Source organism: Schistocerca nitens, chromosome 7 (assembly GCF_023898315.1).
Source record: "Schistocerca nitens isolate TAMUIC-IGC-003100 chromosome 7, iqSchNite1.1, whole genome shotgun sequence".
Classification (NCBI taxonomy): Eukaryota; Metazoa; Arthropoda; class Insecta; order Orthoptera; family Acrididae; genus Schistocerca; species Schistocerca nitens.
Genome location: NC_064620.1, coordinates 467,317,423 through 467,343,035, shown reverse-complemented (window position 1 = coordinate 467,343,035; position 25,613 = coordinate 467,317,423). Strand labels below are relative to the sequence as shown.

General features: G+C 40.0%; 1 protein-coding gene across 1 annotated transcript in view; it reads left to right on the top strand.

Annotated features, from left to right (window-relative positions):
- Positions 1–25,613, top strand: part of LOC126195202 (1,5-anhydro-D-fructose reductase-like) — a 131,086-nt gene that overhangs the window by 76,716 nt on the left and 28,757 nt on the right. Inside the window, exon 6 of the mRNA XM_049933716.1 lies at positions 25,166–25,325. Coding sequence (XP_049789673.1) covers positions 25,166–25,325 — 160 coding nt within the window. The remainder of the gene's footprint in view (positions 1–25,165; positions 25,326–25,613) is intronic.

Sequence of the window (25,613 nt, the reverse complement as noted above, 5' to 3'; positions counted from 1 at the left end):
TAAACATGAATAATTTTGTGACATTACATAAACCCCGTCCTCACCTCACTAGCTGAACAATCACAGGTAAGAAAGTCTGTTTATAATAGTAACTATATTGAAATATACTGATCCAACAATTTTTGGTACATGAATGATATCACTTGGCAGTCTCATCTGACGTTCTAGCACTTATTTACATTATTGTCAAAATTTTTAGCTATTGACCCTCTTTTTTACAGTATCTGATTGTACTCATGTACACTTGAAAAATAAATTCAGGCTTCTGTATTTATACAATCGTTTAGGCAGGTAACTCATAAGCAACACTGTGTACAACTAGCTAAGTTCTCCAGCTTTCATAACAATATAACTGCTGCTGCTGTGCAAGCAGCATTTGTTCCTCCTTAATTTTTTCTTTTTTTTCCAGTCTGTCTCACATATGAAAGCATCCACTATTTTGACAATGCACGGTTCACATATATAACAGTACTTAACAAAACATTGTGAAACTTTGACTTAACATCACAATTTCAGTGTGATTACACTGTTCACAAACAAGATTGATTATTTAGATTTATATACATATAGGTTTATACCCCTCAGAGACCCTGTGAAATACACCAAGCACAGCAAGAACGCTTCTTTAGCAAATGTTTCATCAAATTAATCTTTGTTCATAGCTGTAATAGATAATCTTCTAGCAAATTCCTCACCAATTAAAAAATATTATATTATGTAGAACTGTCACCAATGTTGTTTATGGTGTGTCAACTTCCCATAGAAAGTGTCTCCAGGATACATCTATGAACCAGCCTGAGTAGAAAGTATATCCTTTCATTTACTTAACAGCCTTCCAAAGGGGTGTGTTGCACTCTCAGATGGATGGACTAAAATATGCATTTCTGTTTGTATCTTATGTCACTGATCATTTCATAAGAGCAAGATATAGCTTCCATTCATTTTTCAACTATGTAAAGTTTGTTGTGCTCCTTCACAATACTAGTTCAAGACTTAATCTTTCTGGGCTAGAACAGTAATCAAAAGACCTCATGTTCTATGCTTTAGGTATTGTTGAACATAGTTTTTGTTAATTATTTTGGAAAATACTCTGGGTATTCTCTCGGGAAATTGGGAGGTCATTTTGGCTGCTCACAGGACAAAATATCAAAATAAAACTACATTTCACATTCAACAGGAAACTCTCTTCAACATTAAAATACTTATGCCCTCTTATTAAAGAGACCTTTGGAGAAAAGGAAACCACTTGCATGAATATCAAGGGCTCAGATGGAAACCCAGTTCTAAGCAAAGAAGGCAAAGCAGAAAGGTGGAAGGAGTATATAGAGGGTCTATACAAGGGTGATGTTCTTGAGGACAATATTATGGAAATGGAAGAGGATATAGATGAAGATGAAATGGGAGATATGATACTGCGTGAAGAGTTTGACAGAGCACTGAAAGACCTAAGGCGAAACAAGGCCCCGGGAGTAGACAACATACCATTAGGAGAGCCAGCCCTGACAAAACTCTACCATCTGGTGAGCAAGATGTATGAGACAGGTGAAATACCCTCAGACTTCAAGAAGAATATAGTAATTCCAATCCCAAAGAAAGCAGGTGTTGACAGATGTGAAAATTACCGAACTATCGGTTTAATAAGCCATGGTTGCAAAATACTAACTCGAATTCTTTACAGACGAATGGAAAAACTGGTAGAAGACGACCTCGGGGAAGATCAGTTTGGATTCTGTAGAAATGTTGTAACACGTGAGGCAATACTGACCCTATGACTTATCTTAGAAAACAGATTAAGGAAAGGCAAACCTACATTTCTAGCATTTGTAGACTTAGAGAAAGCTTTTGACAATGTTGACTGGAATACTCTCTTTCAAATTCTGAAGGTGGCAGGGGTAAAATACAGGGAGCGAAAGGTTATTTACAATTTGTACAGAAACCAGATGGCAGTTATAAGAGTCGAGGGGCATGAAAGGGAAGCAGTGGTTGGGAATGGAGTGAGACAGGGTTGTAGCCTATCCCCAATGTTATTCAATCTGTATATTGCGCAAGCAGTAAAGAAAACACAAGAAAAATTCGGAGTAGGAATTAAAATCCATGGAGTAAAAATAAAAACTTTTTGAGGTACGCTGATGACATTGTAATTCTGTCAGACACAGCAAAGGACCTGGAAGAGCAGCTGAATGGAATGGACAGTATCTTGAAAGGAGAATATAAGATGAACACAAAAAAAAGCAAAATGAGGATGATGTAATGTAGTCGAATGGAATGTAGTCGAATTAAATCGCGTGATACTGAGGGTATTAGATTAGGAAATGAGACGCTTAAAGTAGTAAATGAGTTTTGCTATTTGGGGAGCAAAATAACTGATGATGGTTGAAGTAGAGAGGATATAAAATGTAGACTGGCAATGGCAAGGAAAGCATTTCTGAAGAAGAGAAATTTGTTAACATCGAGTATAGATTTAAGTGTCAGAAAGTCTTTTCTGAAAGTATTTGTATGGAGTGTAGCCATTTATGCCAGTGAAACGTGGACTATAAATAGTTTAGACAAAAAGGGAATAGAAGCTTTCGAAATGTGGTGCTACAGAAGAATGCTGAAGATTAGATGGGACAGAATTTTGGACAGCCAGTGCACTTTTGACACAGCGCAGTGAGCCTTGAGCAGCCGCTGGTGAAGTATCAGTGCAGCAGTAGTGCAGCAGCAGTGCAGTAGCGAGTCGCATATTTAGCTGTCATATTTGTTTTGCATTTTGATTCTTAATTTGTTTCCGAGCATTGTGCACTTGCATATTTAATTACATAATATCCTTGCATATTCTCATGAGAAGAGTAATATTGCTTATTGATAGCTGTAAAGTATAAATTCGCAGAGTTGTTAGTCAGTTGTTTGTTTTGGACAGCCAGTGCACTTTTGACACAGCACAGTGAGCCTTGAGTACCGCTGGTGAAGTATCAGTGCAGCAGTAGTGCAGCAGCAGTGCAATAGGGAGTCACATATTTAGCTTTCATATTTGTTTTGTAGTTTGATTCTTAATTTCTTTCCGAGCATTGTGCACTTGCATATTTAATTACATAAAATCCTTGTGTATTCTCATATTTTAGAGGAGTTATATTGCTTATTGATACCTGTAAAGTATAAATTCGCAGAGTCGTTAGTCAGTTGTTTGTTTTGGGCAGCCAGTGCTTTCTGTTTATTTCGTAGAGTCAGTTAGCAGCAGACAGAGGTCAGTGCAGTTTCATCTGTGCTTGCAGAGTGACGTGTGTGAGCAGCAGTAGCAGAAACTAGTCATATATTCAGTTTTTCATATTAGTTCCACAGGTTTAATTCAAATTACTTTGTGTGTTTGTGTGCTTGCATGGTGCAATTTTTTGGATATTTGCATACTTTCAAATTAGAAAGGGGTAGTATCAAATTTTAATAATGTAGAGTGTAACATCGCATAGGCGGTTGTCATTTGTACCAAGACAGGGGTAGGACTGCATTGTAATATCTGTATAGTGGCGTAGTCGTGGTCATTTGATCGCTTAGTTCGTAAGTAATTGTTCGTATGTCGCAGCTCAATCTGGCGCTGGTGATGCAACTGTGCAGTCGCATATTGCTGTTTTATTTGTCACAACTATATATATCCAGATATTAGCAGTAGGATGGATAGAAAGAGAGAGAGAGAGGGAGAGAGAGAGAGAGAGAGAGAGAGAGAGAGAGAGAGAGAGAGAGTGTGTGTGTGTGTGTGTGTGTGTGTGTGTGTGTGTGTGTGCGGGCACAGGAGGAACTGGCTGTGGTTCGCAAGCAGCTGAGCTGAGCATGCTGTTGGCCACGGTCAGCTGCCTTCAGGCTGCTGCCTCAAGGTGCAGTGACGGCGGAGGGTCTGGTGTGTCACATGAGACACCCCAGGTATCGCTTGCTGCGTCTGCTGACTCAGCCGCCAAGGCACCTACTAGTGTACCCGGTGCATTGGGGCCGCCCTCACCTCAGGGTGAGCGGTGGACTGCAACGCGTTCACGTCGCTCGAGGCAGAGGGTCAATGTGGAGGCTGGCCTCACCCGTTCATCCTGTCAGTGGGCAGGTGGCCGCTCCCTCAGCGGGGCCCGAGCAGGCAGACGGGGCCAAAGACTTTCTGGTTATTGGGAGCTCCAACGTTAGGTGCGTGATGGAGCCCCTTAGGGAAATAGCGTACAGGGCTGGAAAGAATTCCAATGTGCACTCGGTTTGTCTGCCGGGGGGCCTCATCCAAGATGTGGAGGCGGCCTTGCCTGTGGCTATTGCTCAGTTCGTACAGGCAGCTGGCGGATTTGGTGAAGACCGCTGGCCTCGCATGCGGGGTGCAAGCAGAGCTCTCTATTTGCAGCATCGTTCCCAGAGTGGATCGGTGTCCTTTGGTTTGGAGCCGAGTGGAGGGTCTTTACCAGAGGCTTCGTCAACTCTGTGACGGTCTTGGCTGCAGATTTCTAGACCTGCGCTATTGGTGGGGGAATTGTAGGACGCCCTAGATGGGTCAGGGGTGCACTACACAAAGGAAGCGGCTACTCGGGTGGCAGAGTACTTGTGGTGTGCACATGGGTTTTTTTTAGGCTAGACAGTAGTGCGAGGTGTCCTGATGAACACTCACCAGTCGATGTGCAGGCAGGGAAATCAGGACGTGCTCAGTGTAAAGACACTTCAGCTATCAAGATATTAGCAGTAATTTTTCAGAGTGTTCATAATAAAGTTCCTGAATTTACTGCCCTCCAGGAAGCGTGTGGCGCCGCAAATTATTCTCGGGACTGAGCCCTGGCTGAACCCCGCTGTTGTCATTGTGTTTGTCAGCTGTCTTTACGCCTTCTTCTGTGGACACACAAGCTGCTGGTGTCAGAAGTCAGCATCCTTTAATGTCCGCTCAAGGTGTTTAGGTAACAGCACGCTGTAGTATAGCAGCATGCAGCTTCCCCCAAAATACCTGTGATACTGGCAACACTGATCTGTATCCGTCTCAGATGTGAATCTGTCATCTTTCTTGCACCCTGTCTGCTTCTCTGGAGCACACTTCTAACTGTGTTGTACCTTGCACTGCTGTGCTGATAACTTTAGATTCCTATGTGGTACTGGTTCCTTCAACTGTTCTATCCTTTGTTCTTGTGTCGGAGACCCCATGTGGGATTCACATGACTCATTGACAACTTGTGTCACTTTTTGGGTCTTATACTTGATCATTATTACACTTGTTTATGATGGTGGCACATAGGGAAACTTCTGCCAGACTATTCGCTATGGTGTCTGCCTTCTCCACTAGCTCCCGTAGTGACAAATCTTGATAAGCAGTTGTTGCTGTTTGAATGCCCACAGACATCTTGTGCAGCCAAAGCATGGACAATGTCTATTCAGGCAACAAATCTGGTCCTGCCAACACACGTATGGCCCGCTTTGCTTGAGACGGGGCTCTGTAAAAGGCCTTGTGTAGTCTGAGCTCTGGCAACAAGGTATATTGTTGCTTAACTGCCTTCTTTATTGTGATTTAGCAACATTGTGCAGGACATCTTCTGTCTCCTGTATCACAGTTTCTAAATGTGCCACGATGATGATGTCCTTATTATTGTTATAAAGTATTCTGTGCTGTCGAAAAACACTCTCTCAACATGTGTCATTGAGTAGCTGAGCCAAAATGCCAGAAACTTGACATGCCCCACATGATACACTGAACATGCATCTTGATGAATGAAATCAGCATCTGTGTGTTGTGATGTAGCTGAGGCTACAGATTGTTCTGCTCTGACTTCCATCACGGTTTGTTGCACTGTCATGTCGATCATTCTAGTGAAAAGAATATTTTCATTTGTGACGATCACGGCAGTGTCTCCTCTTTGGTGGAGCCTTTCTTTCAAATACAATAAACTGTGTGTAATACAGATACTAGATAATCTAGTATGTTACATTATTTAGCACCCAGCAGCAACAACCAAAGCAACAAAACCCAAGTCTAAACAACAAAACTTTTAATAAAATATACAAGTTCCTCAAAACTAAACTCACTTCTTTGTCTGCTACTTTGTGGCAATTTAGTAATGTTACCACGGACTTCTTCTCATGAGCAGGTTCAATCAGTTTTGAGAAAAAGCAATTAATTCATAGATCAGTATGTAATTGCAGTCTCAGTTTTGATCTATTTTTATTGCTTATATATAAAGAGTACAGGTCTCTTTTTTTATTAATATGAATGTAAAGCTGTGAGTACCGGGCGTGAGTCGTGCTTCGGTAGCTCAGTTGGTAGAGCACTTGCCCGCGAAAGGCAAAGGTCCCGAGTTCGAGTCTCGGTCGGGCACACAGTTTTAATCTGCCAGGAAGTTTCATATCAGTGCACACTCCGCTGCAGAGTGAAAATCTCATTCTGGATGAATGTATTTTTTTGTAAACAGGCTGTTCAGTGGAACTATCTGAACTTCTCCAATGCCTCTCAAGAGAACCAAGATTGATTTACAGATCCTTAAAATTAACAACTCCATCATGGAGTTTGTCCTATTGCCTCTCTGACATACGTAGCAGGTGCAAAAATGGCCATTTAAATAGCACTATACTAATGGCAAGGTTTACCCATGATTCTGCTAGTGGTACAATTACAAATGTAAACATGAACAATTTTGTGACATTATAAGTTGCTTGTGAGGAATGGTTTCATAAGCCTCCTGGAAATCTAGAAATATGGAATCGATTGGTCATCCTCTGTCAATAATACTCATTACTTTGTTTAAATAAGGAGCTAGTTGTATGTCACAAGAATTGTTTTCTAAATCCATGTTGGCTATTTGTCAATAAATCGTTTTCTTCCAGTTAATTCAAAATGTGCGATTAAAGTATATGTTCCAAAATCCTACAGAAAATTGATATTAGTGATGTGAGTCTCCAATTTAACAGATTACTTCTATGTCCCTTGTTAAGGACTGGTGTGACCTTTGCAACTTTCTAGTCTTCTGGTATGGATCTTTCATCAGTGTAGCTGTTGTACATTATTACAATGAAAACAATCAATTACTGATAAAATTAGTTAATTGTACAGATAAAATATCTGCTCACCAAGCAGTGGCAGAACAAACACATAAAAGACTGTTGTGACTGGCAAGCTTTCGGAGCCAGTGGCTCCTTCTTCAGGCAGAAGGGTTGAAGGGGAAGGAAGCAGAGTGAGGGAAAAGGACTGTAGAGGTCTAGGAAAAGGGGTAGACTTCAGTAAAGTCACCCAGAACCGCATGTCAGGGGAGACACCATAGGAAATGAGTAGGAAAGACTGATTGTTGGGGACTGCATTTCATCTGATGCCTGTACTGTAAAACTTCTCTGTGTTGTATGATAAGATAATTTTACTGTGAGTGGAAGTTTAACATCTGTACATGCCTCTTTATAGTACTGCATTGAGCCGCACGGGATTAGCCAAGCGGTCTAAGGCACTGCAGTCATGGACTGTGTGGCTGGCCCCGGCGGAGGTTCGAGTCCTCCCTCAGGCATGGGTGTGTGTGCTTGTCCTTAGGGTAATTTAGGTTAAGTAGTGTGTAAGCTTAGGGACTGATGATCTTAGCAGTTAAGTCCCATGAGATTTCACACACAAGTGCTGCATTGACACACAACTGATTTGCACTGGACTGTTGAAAACATGAGGAATCTCATGGTAAAATATGTTCTATTCCAGGGACAGCCACAGCGTGCCAAACTGCACACGTGTACAGATGTGCTGCACGCGTGCCGTCCAGGGCTCGGTCCGCCTCGCCACTACTCGGCTTTCCTCAGTTTTCGCGGCACTGCTCAGCACGGCACGACATTAGACTAGCTGTGCGAAGCGACATCTTTTCATCTGGCATAGGGTGCATTAGTTGTTTCGTAGTGGCAGCCATGTTTATTCCTCGCTATTTGTTAGCGATTCATAGGAAGTTTATAAGTACTGTACAGTGGTTGTTGCAATGGAACACACACTTACAAAGAGGCGGGGTAGTGGCACAACGTCATGAGCCTTCAGAGCTGAATGGGAATTGCAATATTTTTTCGAAGAGAAGGATGAAAATTCTCAATGTCTATTATGCAGTCGCATACTCGCCAGGCACCGCAAATTTGCAATAGAACGGCATTATAACACCACACACAAAGGACTTAATGATTTAGTTGGGTTCATAGATAAAACAAGTTGGCGGAATTAAGAAGACGTAGTGTTATGCAGCGAGACGGACTGAACGCGAGTACCACTTGCAAATCTTTGTGTTTCTGATGTTTGTATTTGTACATATTTGTCATTAGAATGCGAATTTAGAGTTCACTCAATTTTTGTTTCCTTTTTTTAGCCTGCAACCGAACTTAGCGACCTGTATTTAAGAGAAAGCTACAAAATAGCGCTCAAAATTGCAAGAGCGAATAAGCCTTTCAGTGATGGTGATTTCATCAAGGAGTGTATTGTTGAGGCGGAGGAATTCTTGACGCCACTGGAAGTAAAGAAGTTTAGTGAAATTAGGCTTTCCAGACAGACAATAGCTCGCCGCATAGCTGGTATGGCAGCGGATGTCTATAGGCAGTTAATTGATAGTGCCTGCAAGTTTATTGCATTCTCGATTGCTTTGGACGAGTCGACCGACATTTTGGACACAGCACAACTAGCAATTTATGTTGGTGGAGTCGACACAAATTTGCACATGACGGAAGAACTGTTAGATTTAGTACCAATGAAACACACAACGAGGGGTACCGACTTGCTAAAAGCAGTTGAAGAGGCAGTTGAAGCCATTGGCCTAAATTGGAAAATGTTAGTTTCAGTCACCACGGATGGAGCGCCAGCAATTCGAGGTGCTCAAAATGGGCTTGTAGCATTGTTGCATAAAAAACTAGGACGACCGACAGAAGATTTGTACGGAATTCATTGTTTTGTACACCAAGAAGCTCTTTGTGCTAAGAATGCAAATTTGGAGCACGTGATGAAGTTGGTAGTCACCATAGTACATTTTTTGAAGTCGCATGGCTTAGTACACCGTCAGTTTCAACAGTTTCTCATGGAACTGAACGAAGAGTATGGAGATGTTATTTACCACTGGGAAATATGTTGGTTAAGTCGCGGATAATGCCTCGAAAGATTTTTCAATTTAAGACTCGCTATTGTTGAGTTCCTGAAGGAAAAAGTAAAGGCAGAGCCAAAATTAGAAGATCCTAAATGGATTGCAGAACTCGCCTTTTTAGTTGATCTGACTGCACACTTGAACGATCTCAATAAGACTTTGCAAGGTGAGTAGCAGCTTATTTCTGATCTGATGAAAAAAGTGGATGCATTTAATAAGAAACTCGCATTGTGGAAGGAACAACTCATGAAAATGAATACCGCCCATTGCCCTATGCTCTCTAAAGTCAGAGAGAACGCAACTTCTGATGAATTTGTTTCTGTGTTGGAGGAACTACAGGCACAATTTTCTAAACGTTTTCAGGACACTGCCAGTCTGACATCTGTTTTTGAACTATTTTCTAGACCCTTTGCCATTTCAGTTGAAAGTACTCCAGTGCATTTGCAAATGGAATTGATTGATCTGCAGTGTAATTCCCATTTAAAGGACAAATTTTTTTACGTAAAAACTGTCCAGGAATTTTACGAAGGTTTTCCTCGGGAAGAGTTTCCCCATCTCCACAATGAGGCTGCAAAAGTTATATCAGTGTTTGGATCGACACACATGTGCGAAAGGTTTATTTCGATTATGAGACTAAATAAGTCAGGATTACGTGGCAATCTGAGTGACTTAAATATGAGAAACTGTCTGCGTTTGTCCGTGTGCCATCAGTTTGTGCCGGATATGTACTTTATTATGTCTACAGTGAACCAAAAATAATTAAATTAATGGTGATAATTTTGTTGTATTTGTCATATGTCTTGTTGAGAATTGTAGTTATTGCAAATTTTGTACACTAGTTCCAGAATATAAAATTTGCTTGTTTCACATGTAGTTGGAATCACTCATTCCACATCATACTGCATGCTGTAGACTACATTCAAGTCTGTTTCTATATCTCAGCTTAAATGTTGTAAGAATTTTACAAGTGACGATGTGAGAAGCACGATATTGTTGGTGTAATGCAGTTTCAAACCAAGCATTATTGTTATTTTTCTGTAGGTGTATGAACAGCCAACAAAGATTCAGTATTGCTCAACATGATGTGTTGTACAGAGCTTAATATTATCAAATGTCGCAATATGAAACTAAGCCACATGGTAGTAGGGCGGTGTTCCTTACGCGAATGCACTGTCGTATGCGGCGTGTTCGTAGTTCCGCGCATGCGCGTGCAGTCAGCTGGTGTGGCAGTGGGGGACATGTGAAGTCAGAAGGGAGCGATCCACATGCGTGTGAAACCTCGGCACGCGTGCCGCATACTTGGCCGTCCCTGGTCTATTCTTAAGCTGGATGAACAAAGTCTGTAATGTTCTTTTGCTTAGCAGACAACAACTCTGAGTTTGCCATGATGTTCTGCCATTTCCTAATCCACAAAATGTGTATTGGGGTAGATGCAGAGCTTTGTTCAGTGTATTAAAGGGCTATATCAAATGCACTTTTAGCGTTTGTGTGTGATACTCGAGCCACAGGTTCATTGTCTTTATTGATGTTATTATCTTCCTTATTCTTGTCGGTTATTCAAGGTGTGTTTTATACACAATCCAGCCTGTTGTGGTAGGTGCCCTGCCTGCCGTACTGTTGATGTCTTGGTCTGCAAAGGGAGTGTCTCCTGTAGAGTCAGAGTATGAGAAACTTGCAGACCACATCTGTTTAGGGGGCAGTTGTGATCATAAGTGAAAGTTTTTGGATACAGCAGTTTACAAACTTTTGAAACATAGTATGGACTTAAGTGTGAAATTCTTGTAATAGTTTCCACAATGAAACTTTGTCTTGAAATTTGGAAGAAAATCCTCAAAGTTCTGGTCATATGTAAACTATGCCAGTAGCAAGACACAATCAGTATCTTCACAGTGTGATGGCAATGGTTTTGTTTCCAATGACTGCACTACTAAAGCAGAGTTAATGAACACAGTTTTCTATAATTCTTTAACCAAAGAAGATGCAGTAAATATTCCAGATATTCCAGAAATGAAATCACGAACAGCTGCTAAGAAAAGTTTTACAGTTCAGATTGTATGCCAGTTAGGTTCTGTACAGAATATATTGAGGAAATAATTGTATTTTAAGCAAATATATGCAACCACTCACTTGATGAAAGATTAGTGCTGAGACCTGAAGATTACACAGGTCATACCAGTACACAAGGAAAGAAACAGAAGTAATCCATTGATCATAGACCCATATCATTGGTATCAATCTGTAGTAGGAATTTGGAACATATATTGCATTTAAATGTTATGAAATAACCAGCACGGATTAAGAATATGTTGTTCTTGTGAAACACAGCTGGCTCTTTATTGACACAAAGTCAAACTTGAAACTTTAGACATATCATAAGTAAACAACATAGAGTATCTTAGCTCAGTGATACATGTCCCAACTCTGTACTGTATACAAACCAGTGTATAAAACATTTGACAATAATTGCTCATTTCACAAATGTAAATATTTTGTACAAAAATGTTTTTTTAAGGGTTAACATTTAACAATTTTGCAGAAGTAAAATAAACAAATCCACTGGACATAGCACAAAAAGTGCTGAAACATGTGTGGGTGAGAACAAAACTACAAAGGTGTCTTGCATGAGGCGGAATTCCTCTCCGGTTTTCTTAGCATGCACAGAAATAAGAAGCAGTGCAACATTCACAAGATGATTATATGATTTCATTAGTTTATTTTTTATTTATGTTTTATTTTTTGTATTTTATTTATTTTATTAGTTTATACAACTTCACATTTCTATTGAAAGTACTCTGCATTTCTGTTTGTTTACTGAAACTAATAATGAAATGTAGACAGCTTCCTGTCATGCACTTTCTAAAATATGTAACAGCTGTTGGCAGTTACCTGCAAAGCATGTTTAGAGAATTAGCCTGCAGTGATAGTTTCTGGCTATTGATGACTTGACTCATTCCACATTGATGAAGACAGTCTTTGATGCTGAGGTTTATGGAACATTATGTGTGGATCAGTGAATGGTATTCTAGAAACACTGACCACTATATTCTACCAGATAAAATAGACCTTGCCTATTTTGTGGCAGGCCACCAGCTTTGAGCATCTGTTTTCATTGCTGTTTCTTTTCTACATCTACATCTATACTCTGCAAACCAATGTGAAGTATGTGGCAGAGGATACTTCAGATCATTACAGTTATTAGGGTTTCTTTCCATTCCATTTACATATGAATTGAGGGATAAATGATTGCTTATAGCCTTCTGTGCCGGCTGTAATTAGTATAATCGTGTCTTGAGGAGCACTACAGGAGCGATATGTAATGGATTGTGATGCATTCCTGTATTCATAACTTAAAGTTGGTTCTTCAGGCTTACTAAGTAGACTTTCACAAGATAGAGTGAGTCTGTCCTGAAGCATATGCCATATGACTGTTTTCAGCATCTTTGTGATACTCTCCCATGGGCCAAACAAATCTGTGACCATTCAAACAGCTTTTCCAATATTCCCTGTTATTTCTGTTGATGATGATGATTGGTTTGTGGGGCACTCAGCTGCGCGGTTATCAGCACCTGTACAAATTCCCAACATTTGCTCAGTCCAATCTCACCACTTTCATGAATGATGATGAAGTGATGAGGACAACACAAACACCCAGTCATCTCGAGGCAGGTGAAAATCCCTGACCCCGCCGGGAATCGAACCCGGTACCCCGTGCTCGGGAAGCGAGAATGCGACCGTGAGACCACGAGCTGCAGACCCCTGTTACTTCTGTTTGGTATTTGAGTTATTTTCTAGAGTCAGACAAGTGTTTTAGAGTGGGTCAGATGAGTGTTTTATAAGCAATCTCCTTTATAGACTGATAGCATTTCCCTAGTATTCTACCAATGAATTAGGATCTGCCACCTGTCTTATATCGTATGATACTATGTTTTTTTTTCCATTTTGTGGAGTGCACAGTTCTACATTTCTGTACATCTAAAGCAAGTTGCCAATATATGCAGCACTTTGAAACTTAACAATATCTGACTGAATTATTGTGCAGCTTTTTTCAGACAGTACTTCATTAACGACAACATCATCATCTAACAAACCAATATTGTCTGCAGGGTCATTAATGGCATAGTCCATATCAATTCAGATGGCCTAGGAAAAAAATCTTACCTTCATAGTCTCTGATGTTATTGAATTTAGCATATATTAAAATAAAAGACTAAGTAAAGAACACACTTTTTTTGTTTCCTCCAAAAAAATTTCTGCTCCGAGATACAGCCCCCCCAAAGATGACCCTGTGCATACCATTTTGAAGATGTGGATTTTGGAAAAAATTTTAAAATTCTGTATCTTTGGAACAGTTCTAGATATTTTGTTGAGTTTCTTTTTTATTAGAAAGATAATTCATTAATGATTACAAAGAAATCCTCCATTTGGGCTTATCTGTCAAAGTTCTTTTACTATAGGGTTCTGAACTTTTTTATAATTTATAGAAAAAAACTTTTTTATCAAAAATGCCAGTCCATAAAACTTTAATTTTTTTATGTTGATTAGTACCATATAATTCTACTTTCCCTGAAAAGGAGAACTTCCACGTTTAGGTTCAACAGGTTTTATAAACAATTGAAATTTTTGCCATACATAAAACCTGTTTTATTACCACATTATCACATAACAGGCTCATAAAAATCAAAACCTAGCCTTATTTAACATCATTATAGTTTTGAAAGATGAGTAAGAGACTCATTTTTCAAGCATTTTGAATAGTTCCAAAATGTATGTGAAAGGTCCAGAGACTTAAAGGTTTCAATTTATACGACTTCTGTGCACTCGGTTTTGTGCTGAAATTAGCCAGTAAATGAACTAAAAGTGTGCTCCACTGCTTCAGTATCTTCCTTTGATGTACAGTGATGCCTTCCTGCTGAACCAATAGGAACTGGAGCACTTACAATCTGCAAAACATTGTGAACAGGAAGTGACCACTGATGGCATTGTTGCTGCCCTTCAGCTGGAAACCTATATCCAGCAGTGGTCCATGTGGTAGCATAAAGTTCCGTACAATTTCATTTATCTCATAACTGGTGTCTATAATCTCTGCAATCCACCAGTCACAGTCATACACACACGTCACAAATATCTTTCTTCTCAGGTTGTGAATCTGAATATTAACCTGCTGTTTCTGAGGTATTGGCCAAACAAACAAAATTTCGTCTTTCTTGCTCTTTAAAGTGTGTGCAATATGAGTTTGTCCATCACTTTGAGTCCAGAAACGTGTGTTCTGAATTTATTCCACAGGATTAGTTTGTTTGCACCACTCTTCTTTTTCCTGCTCACAAAATTCTTCGATTTCCTCTTTGGAGAAAATAATGAGGTTTGTGGATGTCTAAGGTTTCATGACTCTCGTAAAATCCTCAGCATTCTGAATTGCAGCTGTATTTGGTCTGGAAAGATTATGTTTTGTAGCATGGTGCTTCAGCAGGCCTCCTACACCATCACAAGGCCCCTTCCCTTGACCAATAGCACTGTGTACCCAGTCAGTTGGCACAAGCCACTCACTCAATTCAAACAGCTGGTAGTGATTTTTAAAATGACAAGGAGCACCACCAGAAATAATGATGATCTTTTCTGCCCCTGTTTGCAGCTGAAGAATTTTGCGCATTGCTAGCAAAGCATGTATTGAGTCATGTCCTGTGTCATCACTTATAACTGCAACGCTTGTGTTCTTGTTTTGAAAATATGTCACTCCAGTAAAAATTGAAACTTGGTCATTACTCCAATGATACCCTTGTACTTCTTGTGGGAGAATTACAGACCAGTTCTCAGCAAAATCACAGTGAAGCACTAAACATCAGCCAGTACACACCCTTTCACTTCTGCAGTGTGGTGTTGTTGCAATTTCTTCAGATGTTGATGTGTTACTGCTTTCACTTACCATTTACCAAGTGCATCAATGAAACTGTCAAATTAATTTATTTTCTTATTTTTTCATAATTTATTTTCCTCCCAAGTCGACTGAGTAATTTCTGCAGAGATATCTGCTACATCTTCCAGGCCAAGTGCCTGTAAAGCCAGTCCTCCCTTTCCAGGGCAGTCACCACATTCTTGAAACAAACAAGTCTCTCGCTTTACATCACAGACTACAAATGACTTCACACACTCAACCAAGGTGTCGTATGTCACATGCTGCAGTAAGTTCTTCAAAGTTACCACACAAAGTTCAAAATTCGCACATTACACACATAAACAGACATCTCTGGATGTGTGTTGAACTACCCACTTAGGTCATAATGCATAAAATTTTGATCTTTCAATATGTGAAGTTGATAGTTGCTCTTATAAATTGAAAAAGTTTCTTTAATACTGCAAGTCATGTACCTCTTCACTTTCATAACTTTTAGACCTCCAACTGTTACAGTTACAATGTCTTTTTTGTTGGCACTCTGGCAAAAACAGTCCCATTTATCTTCCAGATAAAATGACTGCACTATTTGAACTTGAGCTGCTTCTACAAGATGACCATAATAGCAATCTGGTCTTCCAAAGACTCCTTTTATGGACCTCACATTTCTTGATTTGTCTACCATGTTCTTTAATACTGATGGAACGTGGTTCAAAATTCATTTCTTTGGAAATGTCTCTGGAATAATAGTTAAAACTTGCACCTTTTCACTGTAGGATGCAAAATATTCAATAGCTGAATTGATATTTGTGAAAAATTCCTGGCAAGAAGTGCAAGAGTGCTTTCGTTCATTTTCTTCTGAAGATGGAATTTCTACTTTGAAGAGTGTGGTCAGGTTTGCTGTAGTGTATTCATCCATAGCTATCGATGGAATTTCTACTTTGAAGAGTGTGGTCAGTTTTGCTGTAGTGTATTCATCCATAGCTTTATTAATTTCTCTGTGCTTTCTTGATGCAGAGAGCTTATGACTCGACTTCATTGACCACAGTTTCTTAACATTTCTTAACAGGGCTAACACCTACCTCTGTAGTTGACTGATTCAGGGTATTTAATTCTTCCTCTATTGATGCAAAATCTGCATCATCTGCACCATGAAAGGCTTCACATTGCTCAGATACTATCATTGTTGTTATTCAGTAAAAAAATTTAGAACACAAAAAGACATCACTGGAAACATCTTCACTTTGAAACAGAGTCTTCAAATGGGAACATTTATTCCCAAACTGAAGTAAGTCTGTTTTTTTGTTTGTCTTATACATCACTCTTTTATGGATATGCAAATAGTCAGCACACTTCACTCTCCTGTGGCCCCAGTCAGAAGACATTTCAAACAGTCCTTTTCACAAAAACACACTGCAGCTGTGTCAACTGGCAAGTTCCACACGAAAACACAGAACTCATTGGATGGTCTCAGATTTCTTAAAAGCCTCTTCAGTAAACAAATTAGCACTGAACAAGTACAATACAGAAACCTGCAATGATCAACCATGACAAAGAAACTGTCAAGAAAATACAACAAAGTGTAAGAAATATCTGCAACAATGAAAGCACTCACTAGAGCACTCCATCTTGGGATCATCTGACCACGGTATCATCCTCAGCTGAGGATGCGGATAGGAGGGGCATGTGGTCAGCACACCACTCTCCCGGTCATTATGATGGTTTTCTTGACCGGAGGCAATACTATTTGGTCGAGTAGCTCCTCAATTGGCATCACGAGGCTGAGTGCACCCTGAAAACTGGCAACAGCGCATGGTGGCCCTGATGGTCACCCATCCAAGTACTGGCCACACCCGACACCGCTTAACTTCAATGATCTGACTGGAACCGGTGTATCCACTGCAGCAAGGCCATTGCCCACAACAATGAAAATGAAAAGAAATAACTGCCACAGAGAAAGTGATAAGAAATAACTGCAACAAAGACAATAGAAATAAACATTGTAACAAAGAAATTAGTGAGAAACAACTTCAGCGAATACACACATTACCCTTGAAAGTTAAAAACATTATTTTTTAAAATAAAACCTGTCCAACTTAAAAGTGGAAGCTCTCCTTTACCGAGAACATAGTACTACATGGTACTAATCAAAAGAAAAAAAAACCTAACTTTTCTGGATTGGCACTTTTGGGGGGAAAAAAAATCTGTAAATTATAAAAAAAAATTCAAAAGGCAACAGTAAAAGATCTTTGACAGATATGTCCAAAAACAGGATACCATTGTAATTATAAAGCAATTATCTTTCAAATAAAATAACTCTAACAAAATACCTAGAACTGTTACAGAGATACAGCATTTTAAAAAAAATTCTGAAATTTGCATCTTCAGAATGGTGTTCACAATGTCATCTTTGGAGGCCTGTATCTCGGGGCAGGAATTTTTTTTTGGGAGAAAACATAAATATACATGTTTCTTACTTACTCCTGAATTTTAACATATGCTAAATTCAATAATGTCCGAGACTATGAAGAGACTATACCTGCCCGAAGTGTATGGCTTATGCCTAATATACAACATTAATAGGGAGGGTACCAACACACTTCCCTGAGTCACACCAGATGCCTCTGTATCTGTTTATGACTCTCCATCCAAGATAATGCTCTGTATTCTCTCTACCAAGGAATCCCCTATGAAATCATAAATTTTGCTTGTACCCCAAATGATTCTACTTTGGATAAGAAGCATACATGTGCTACTGATAATGAGTCACATGCTTTTTGAAGTCAGGAAATACTGCATCTGCTTGTCTTAATTCAAGGCTTTCAGGATGCCATGAAAAATTTGCAAGTTGGGTTTCCCATGATGCTTTTGCTTGTTGGCATGGAGCAGATCATTCTATCGACATGTGAATGACTGACTGAATAAATGAATGGTGTCCCAAAAACCACTGGCCAATACATTTCTGCCAGATGTAAGGCTTTACATTCTTCAGAGCAAGCTGCCAGCCTCCAGCAACTAGTTGGATCGCTTTTCCATTTCAGGTGTGAAATGGTAGATCTGAAAGCTGTATCACAGTTAATTCTAATGTATGTTATAGTGTATTCTTTCTTCTGATATACCTGTTGCCTCAGCTATTTCATATTCTTTTAATTATTGATCACCAGTTACCACACTGTACTCTGTTTCAGCCACTGAGCTGCAGTTATGGAACGGTATTCATGTAGATGCCCTTTGAGAGGACCATATTGCAGATTTGTTTGTAGGTGCTTCAAAGGAGAATTATTTGCAGGTGAATATGTAATTGGTCATCATTACCAGGTAGGGAGTTGTAGGTTGGTGTCAACTGAACATTTGGAGAGGTGATGTTCAGTGGCAGCAAGTGCACTGGCATGTCGGATGTTACTTTGGAGCAGGGGTGCACACCATTGCTTGCCATTGATATTATGGTGGCCCACCCCTCACTGTTCATTCATTTAATTATTTTTTTCTGTCTTTTATTCCCTACCAGAAGGTAGATAACATTTTTATAAAAATACATTGTTATTTACGTAAAAATACATTGTTCTAATTGTATTTGTTGAATAAAATGAATATTTGTGAAACAAATATGAACTAATTATGTAAGTGTCCATGATCCCTCCTCCCTCCATGGCCCCTTTGTAGGCATAGTGAGTAGCTTGCAGCCCGAGGTATTAGCAAGTTTGTACACCTCTGCTGACATTAACAGTGACAAGCAGGTCACCTGCTGGTAAAGTGATAGGAATTGTAAGAGAGTCAGCATAGTTAGTGTCTTGTATAGGAGGATAGATTATGGGTAATAGGCTGATGCCACCAGGTCACGTGCTGGTAAAGTGATAGGAATTGTGGAGAGTCAGCATAGTTAGTGTCTTTTGTATAGGATGATAGATTATGGGTAATAGGTTTAAGGTGTTGATCCACAAGGGCAGAAATTTTGTCTGTGGGGGTGCAGTATCGAGCCACAATGACATCCTTGTTGGTTGTGTTAATGTATTTTAGGAAACCTATAGCAGGTCGGAGTGCAGGTACATCTGTCTCGGTCTCCTCACCAATTCATTCTAAATTTTCCAAGAATTAGTTACACTGGCAGTACAGGCTAGCTATAAGCAAAGCAAGTATTTCAGTGCTTATTCTTCCCTGCTCAGTAACTGACAATTAACATGTGTTTTCCACCGATTGGCTATAAGGATGCAGATCCCACATCTATTCATTCAGCCTTACATCATCCTCTGATTCTATTTCTCCTCTGTTCTTGAATATCTCCATTGTTCCTAGTTCTAATTTCTGTAGTTCTCACCAAGTGAGGCAGCTCAGTCTTAGCACACTGGACTCACTTTACACAATCCGGGCATGTGCTCGTCTCTGATGATCTCGTTATTGATGAGATATTAAATCATAATCTTTCTTCCTTCCTTGTCTAGATTCTCTCTCTCTCTCTCTCTCTCTCTCTCTCTCTCTCTCTCTCTCTCTCTCTCTCTCTGTGTGTGTGTGTGTGTGTGTGTGTGTGTGTGTGTGTTGGCCTGACTCTTAGTCTTCATGCACATGACAACATAAGTGTAGATTGCACAGGAGTGGTTTGTTCAACTTGCTGTGCCATCTTTCCTTTCTTATCCCCTCCACCCTTTTTTCAGACTGACTCTGGTACTCAGCCACTTGGTTTGGACTGTGGTAATGACTAATACTTTTTTCATCTTTCCATTCATGGTGTAAGGGCTCATCATCAAACACTGCCCTGTACAATATTTAGGTATCTTAGCATTCTGTTGCCTCATTCACTCTTGTCATTCCAAATCCTTCTTATTCATGTATTGCATTTGACTCCAAACCGCCTGCAATGTTTTAATGAAATTCTGTACTGATTCCCTATTTCTCCCAACTCTGGTCTTCACTATTTCAGATGATGATTGAAACACCCCCGTTTAATTCCTTTACTGGATTTTGTGTAATTTATCGAAGCCGCCAAACAGTTAATTGTTATGATTATATGACCGTGTACTTAATGGAAGAAAGGCTATCGGTTTTTCTGCTGGTTTCGGTGGTATTTCACCCGAGTGCGGCTGTTCTGAGATTGAATAGTGGAAATGATAGAAAGTTTGTCTATTATTAAGGACCACAGAGGTTGCGATGTACAAACTGATATATATTTCCTACTAACACACAAATGCTGAGGCATTTGCTACCTTTGCCTTACACGTCTAATCACAGTTATATCTTTTTATTGGTTGTTGATTTTCAGTACTTCGTCACATGCAATGCTGATGGTTAACATTCACAACAATCCTCACTGCAATCTATGGTTGTTGCTGGCCGACACGTAATTTGACACTTGTCACTTTCTGTTTCAAATCACTTGCGAATCGGTATTAGTGAGGGTCAACCCCACGACGATCAGGGGGACGTGCTCACTCGTCATACTCCGGTGAATTTTACCGTTTACAACTCACTCGACCACCATTCTTGCCTGTCTTTCCCGCACTACTTCTCACTCGACACTCTCTAGTACTACTCCACACTCGACACTCGTCTCACTGCCTCCTGCAGCGCACGACAATCGACTCCTGTCTACTATCGACCTGGGTGTCGGATACTAGCATCTATGTTCGTGGGATCACGGATCCCTTACATGATGATGGCATCTTCTGCCCATACAGTGATAGACCTGTACTCTCATGAACCTTCAAAATGTTCAAATGTGTGTGAATTCCTAAGGAACCAAACTGCTAAGGTCATCGGTCCCTAGACTTACACACTACGTAATCTAACTTAAACTAACTTATGCTAAGAGCAACACACCCACACCCATGCCCGAGGGAGGACTTGAACCCCCGGCAAGAGAGGCCGCGCAATATGTGACATGGCACTTCAGACTCCGCAGCCACTCCACACGGCCATGAACCTTCAAATTTTATGCTGCCACAACATAAGGTAGCAGCGTGTCCTAATCATTAGGATGGCTGTTGACATAATGGGTCAACATCTTCCCTACTCTCTGGTGAACTCTTTCATTCTCCCATTTGCTTGCAAGTGTAATGTGCTTGTTCTTAATTTACAAGTTCATAAAAACAACAAAATTATTGCATGGATGCCAACATGGAGATGGTACCTTGGCCCGTAATCAGCATCTGTGGAGCTCCAAACTTCAATAACCAATTATTCTCCTTGGATTAAGCCACTCACTGATTTGGAACAGCTATCACTTCTAGGTAACATTAAAAGTGATCTATTATCATTAGTGTAAATAGATTTCCTACTGGCATTTCAGCTAAGACATCCAACCATTTGAGCATCTCAAATGGTTTACTGGCCTCGGGTAGTCTTTGTAGCAGAATACACTGATGACTCAATTCAGCTTATTGAGCACATAGTACGCAGGTCTGTACATACTGTTCTACATCCTGCTCACATGTTTGCCATCAATATTGTTGGGCTATGCACCATTCCATTGTTCTTCAACCCCAGTGGCCTCCTAACACATGATTGTGGGTTTCAATACTCCATCCTGCATTGTAGCTGGTCCCACAACATGATGTTACGTAAGACTTCATTGAGAACAATGAATTGTGGTTGTGTTCCAAATGGCTTACAGTTCTTGTCAGCTGCTTGCACCTTCTGCCACCCTGCAGCAGTGGATCCTACTTGTTGTAATGGATTAACCTTCAGACTCAGGCCATCCATGTTCTTATGAGATTTGCCTGGTTAATAAGTTACCACAGAATAAAATTCACTCAGTTTTAGTGCCCAATGTGTTAACCCGCACGATGGATCTTTTAAACTTATAGCCACTTCAAGGCTGCATGATCTGTTATCAATTTAAATTGCCTTCCATATAAATAACACTGAAAGTATGTTATGCCATACATAAGGATCAGCATCTCCTCCATTGTAGAATGATCCCTTCCTGTGCTGTTCAAGTGACATGTGATATAGGCTACTGAATGCTCTGTTCCATCTATTTCTTGACACAACACACAGCCAAGCACAGCTGCTTGCGTCACATGACAACACAAATTCCTGTTAAAAATTCAGGAAAACCAATACCTGTTCATTTTTAACAATTCTTTCAATCGATGGGACACATCTTCACTCTCTGATGACCAGTGAAACTTCTTCACTCCTTTCTTCAATAGATGAATGAGTGACCGTGTTATCTTTGCAAATTTTCGTACAAATTTTCGATGCTAATTTGCTAGACCTAAAAAAGATTGCAACTCTTCCTCTGTATATGGTGTTGAAAAATCCTGTGTGGCTTTTAGTAACCTGGGATCCATTCTGACTTCCTCTCAACTAATCGCTGTCATTAAATAATGTACTATTTCTAGCACAAAGTGACACTTATCTGTACTGAGTGTTAGGTGCACTGTTTGCAACTGCTTAACACCTCACTTAGTCTTAACAAATGCTCTTTCATGTACTTTGCAAAGATAAATGTGTCATCTTCATACATCATACATTGCTTGATTTAAACTCTTTTAAAAAAATGTCTCAAATATGCTGAAATGTATCTAATGTATTTTTCAACCCGAATGGCATATGCGAATACTGATAGTGTCCTGAAGTGATTGAAAATGCTGTATTCAGCCAATCTTCTGGTGCTATATCTAACTCATGACAGCCAGTTGCACGATCTGTGTTAGAAAAATATCTGCATTACTCCAAATTATGCAACAGCTGCTCCTTTGAACAACACCACAGTTCAGTGGCTGCAAATAAGTTATCTATGAATGCTAACACTTCCTCTTCTAGTGTACAGTAAAAGGAGATTCTTGGGTAGTGTTACCAACATGTAGAGTGGGTACTGACACACTGGACAATGACCTATCCTCTCTTAATGTATCAAACTCCTTGTGCAACTCCGTATCGTCTACCTGCATTTGTACCATCTGATATAACATGGTCTGATCTACCTCTACAATGGTAACTTTCTCTATCCTGGTTTGTCCATTGTAAAACCTGTGTTAGCAATAAAAGGAAAAGTAAAATAATAAAGAAACCAACACCAATATCTCAGCCACATTTCCTACCACAGACAGGACCTAATTATTATGCCTGAGTGCTAACCATGGGCATTCCTTGGTGTACGGTAATGTCCAGGCCTTATACACTTGAAACAAATCACAGAGAATGACTGGTTGCACAGAGTATTGTGCCCCAACAGGTTTCACTGCACACAGCTGAGTGCACGCCAATCCTCTGCTTCCTTGTTAGCGATCTAAACTCATTTAATTCACTGACTGAGTCCCCTTTCAAAACTTCAGCTTTCCATCCAGCCCCTCCAGCCTGGGTGATTATACATTGCTTGTCCAACCCTACCACATGGAGAAAAAAAATTCCATTTCCATTGAAGTGCCGCTGCAGATTGTTGCTCTGCAATGTTGCTTGATGGTACCGGCTCTTCTGGCACCACAATGTAATCATATCGGTCCAGCCAAGACACTTCCAGAATCAAAATAAAGTGACAACACACCAAAATGTAATACACGGCAGACCAGCAGTCAACACCGACACCAGTCTTAGTCAAGAATGCCTCTTTTGCTTCAGAATGGTGCGCAGGGCAACTGGGATTTTTTCTACCAATACCACTCCTATCTTAGTCAGGAAAGCCCACTTGGTATAAATATTCTACCATTCAGCATGACTTCAGTACAAGAGGTCTTCAATACAAGGTCTTTGTCCATGCAGTGAGTGTAGTCATCGAGGTAGTGGCATGCTACCGGAGCCCAACACATTGGCAGTGTGCGTTTGCCTATGGCAACATTTGGTACACAGGGGCAGATGTATGCTGCCATAAAGAAACAACAGTAGCCTTTGAAGTGGCCTTGCTGATGTAAGGATGGTATCAGTCTGACAATGTACAAGCTTATGTTGGACTGCAGGCAGCAGTGAACAACTGACCAGTTGGAACCCAGGACCCTCAGAGTCACTTGGAGCATTAGAAAATCACATACTGGAAGTGGTCTCTACTTGATAGCACCAGCACGAGATGAGGAACCATAAGGACTAACAGGCAGCTCATAGACTATTGGGTCCACCTAGTTAACGATTATGCTTGGTTGGTTTGAAGCTGCTTGGTCCCACATTGGACTATTAGTTGGCATGGAGACAGTAATGGCATCAACTGGAGTTAGAAGTCCACGACAAGTCGTGTTGCTAATAGCTAAGTAGAGAGCATAGTACATGTGCCCAGCTACATGTATGTTGTGACAGAAGCCTGCCCCCTGTCATCCTCTATTCTCGTATCATATTATGTACTGCTTTTTCTTATTTTTAAGCATATTCTTCAGTGTGTTTGCATATTGAAACATGAAGCACCAATTATCATGCAACAGTAAGTGGTTAAACTGTATCCAGCAGTAAAAATGATCTTTGTGTGCTAATAATGCTTTATTAAATATTGTTCATGAATCGGCACAGATGATGAGTAGCACTAATAAGGTGCAGACCTGATGAGATGTGTGTTTCAATTAACAGGGACGATACTGCACCTGCATCAAGATTATGTCAGTTTATTCATTTTCATCATTTTTACAGTACACCTCAACTTTCAGTGTGAATAAATCCGTCACTTATTGAGGCATATAGGCTTTTTTCTAATTGAATGGTGAAACCTAAATTTTTTGGAGAAAGAAGAATTGCAACAATGAATAATACTTTTGTGGTTCATGATTAATTGTTGTCAGTTAAAATCTTTGTTGTCCATATCATAATCCACATCTTACAGAACACATAAATCATTATTTGACTTAATAAAAAAATTAAATGAATCTAGTAATTATGGTTAGCTGATTGGGGACTAATAATCAATAAAGAGATTTGGGAACAAAGAGTAACATAGCACTGCCACTAATATTGCAAAGTGATGTTACACACTCGTAGTTAAATTTTATTTTTACTTTTTTCTAATTGATGACATTGCATGGAACACAGGGTTCCAAAAAATTGTCGATGTGTTTTCATAAAAACTGAAAAAAGACTTTACCAGCTGTGGTTTAGTCAGGGAGAGGTGGATAGAGAAAAAGAACTAAGTAACTGAAACATCAGTATTCTCTGCCTTTTGAGTTATCTGTATGTGTCCAGTGAACATTCGGCTCCCACCTCCATACACCTTGATAACACTTTGCTGCCATATTAGCTTTACTGTAAGAAAGAAAATATTTTAGAGTTAAATGAAATTAATGGCTGGATGTCTTTCCTACGCCTCCATTTTCAGATTAGTAAGTGTCAGTCCGATGAGTGACCCGGTAGTGTCACGTATTGCAGAGAAGTACAAGAAGACGGCTGCACAAGTCTTGCTGCGGCACATCATGCAGCGAGGAATTGTGGTCATCCCAAAAAGTGTCAACCCTGACCGCATCAAACAGAACTTTGATGTAAGTTATACAATGTTTGTCAGTTGAAGTGGAAGCAGACAGGCTGTGTGTGTGTCTAGGTTGCCCAGACAAAAGTGCTCCATTAACTTCTTCAGCATCCTAATGTTTCTCTTCAGCATCCTAATGTTTCTATTTAATCTGCATATAATATCGAACAGCTATAGTACAGTAGTTGAAGAGATGATCCCTGAGAGTACTGTTACCAGCTTGCAACTGGAAAATGCTAGTGTCTGCAGGCAAAAACTATAATTGTCTATAGAGCTGTGACAGTGAGGCATTGGCATAGAC